Here is a 2,200-nt window from a genome sequence, read left to right as displayed (position 1 = left end):
TTATATTAGTAAAACATGTAAATGCGAGAAAAAAACCTACATGCAATTTACGAGATTAAACAATACTTAAAACCTGTGGTTTACGCCTTCAAGCCCAACTTACATTTTCTTGAATGAATTCAAGACATTTTAAGGCCTTAATTTTAGATTCACAAATTAAAGACTTCTTAAGGATGCCCTGCTGGAAATCAGGAAAGCTGGAAAACCTGTCAGCGCATCTCAACAACCAACATCCAAAGTCTTATCTACGGACTCCGCTTACCGAACAGCCATCCGAGATGGCCTGGAGGAACGGGTTGTTGTCGAAAGACATCTCCTCGTCGTTGGCACCCAGGAAGCGCAGCGCCTTGTCGTGGCTGTCGCTGGCCGCGTCGTGCCACGCCACAGACTGGTGGCAGCTGTAGGTGAAGTTTTGCCTGGCTGAGGCGGTCAGTAGTCTGAGGAAGGTCATCTGTACCATGTTGATCGAGTTTCCGTCAGCGTCCACGTAGGAAAACTGTCAGGGAGGGAAAGGAAGGAGAAGAGCACGAAAAGTAGGGGAGGGTTTTATGTTTAGCATAATGTAATAATTTCATTCAATAAATGTAATAATCAAATGTAAATAAATGTAATGTAATAACTACATTTATTGTATATTCTGTACAATAATCAATTAAAGATTTTCACTCAATCAGGCAGGTGTTTATTGTATATTTTTGGTAAAGCTTATGCATAAAAAAATTAAATAATCACAGTACCTGTTTTATAAATAACATTGCAATTGTAATATTCAATGTTATATTAGTTCTGTAGCAATAGGGTTATTAGGTTTAGCTTCTCTATTTGCAACAGATAAATAAAATCAGATCTTTTCCATCGTTAAGCTTTTGCATAGACACTAAAGTATGTATAGGTAGTTTTTTTTTTAAAAACTCAGTTTTGTCTCCTTTTCAGGAGATTTTGGCCGTTTGATTTATCATCCTCTCTGATAAAAATGTCCCTTAACTAACTATTTATATAAAAAGCTAAGGATCACTAAAGTTACTCTTTTGGACACAGAAAAAAACTATTCGGATGCCTTTCATGTTTTGCTGATTTGTTTCAAAAAACACACATTTTCATTCAAGACTGAATAAATTTAAAACAGTATGTTTGTCTCAAAATGCTTCTGGTGAACCAGTGTAACTGGTTGTTAGGGGTTACTACAGGTATTAACTACAGGTATTAAAAGTACTTCAAGTTCAGTGACTACATGAACATAAACATCCAACCTCATATTTTTCCTACAGAAACACATAAAGCTGTAAATCGGTCCGATGGTGAAGCTCAAACTCTGACTTTCATTATGAAAAAAGAGACATTACTGTATGAAAACCTGACAGAAGCTTCTAATAAACTCAAACTAAAGTTCTGACTGCAGGGACTGGGAGAACGCAGACAGAACCCAAGAGACGAGGTGAGGACCGGAGTGTGGTGGGAGACGGGTGAAAAACAGAAACACTCACTATTTTACCCCGCTTGAATTCACTGAACCATGAACCTGGAGTCTCCTTAGGCCACGAGGATATTCTGACCTGCAGACAACAGAGCAGAACATCGGCGTGTGGAGTCATCATGGGTAATATAACCTGCACTCAGTCATGAACAAAACATGAAAACAGTATAAAAGCGAAACCTCTGGGGTAAAATCACAGCTTATTATTCAGGAAAATAGAGAAAGTTTTCTGTGCTTTTCTCTATGAAATAATAATATAAAAAAACTTAATGCCAGAGGACTTTTGTGGTATTTTGCAAACATTCAAATGCTCCCAAAAGTTTCTCCAAGCCGAAACAAAACCTTCTTTGGTAATTACAGTGCAGCATGAAGGTCTTAAAGGAAGGAAATCAGGAGTTTCCTAATGCTATGTTTATTTTACTAATGCAAAGTCGCTTACCCCATTGGACTTTTTGTCCGGATAGATGCAGGTTTCACCCCCAGCAGTGAAGTTACAGTAGACTTTGAATGAATCCCCAGAGCAGCCTTGGTTGGGATCAATCCAGTACTCACCTGAAGAGAACGGAGGAAAATCAATTTGAAGTCATTTCTTGACATCACATATTTAGTAAAAAGGGACAACAATTTTCTTTCTGGTGATTAATATTTTTTTTAAATATTGTTCACAGAGACCTCATAGTCCATTTTGTCTATAGTTTTGTTACTGTGCGGTTTTTATTTCTGTTT

At 37.5% G+C, this 2,200-nt stretch overlaps 1 protein-coding gene across 1 annotated transcript; it reads right to left on the bottom strand.

The window, feature by feature from the left end:
- Positions 1-226: 226 nt before the first annotated feature.
- Positions 227-2,057, bottom strand: LOC106944129 (collagen alpha-1(XI) chain-like; the record flags this gene model as incomplete). Its single annotated transcript, XM_015027369.1, has 3 exons — positions 227-496; positions 1,485-1,553; positions 1,914-2,057. Coding segments are annotated over 3 exons (468 nt in total), but the record flags the coding sequence as incomplete, so codon positions are not given.
- Positions 2,058-2,200: the final 143 nt, after the last annotated feature.

This window comes from Poecilia latipinna, unplaced genomic scaffold (genome assembly GCF_001443285.1).
Source record: "Poecilia latipinna isolate Pla-1442-1.1 unplaced genomic scaffold, P_latipinna-1.0 Scaffold7005, whole genome shotgun sequence".
Lineage (NCBI taxonomy): Eukaryota > Metazoa > Chordata > Actinopteri > Cyprinodontiformes > Poeciliidae > Poecilia > Poecilia latipinna.
The sequence above is the reverse complement of the archived record's forward strand: the minus strand, read 5'-3'. Positions and strand labels throughout refer to the sequence as shown.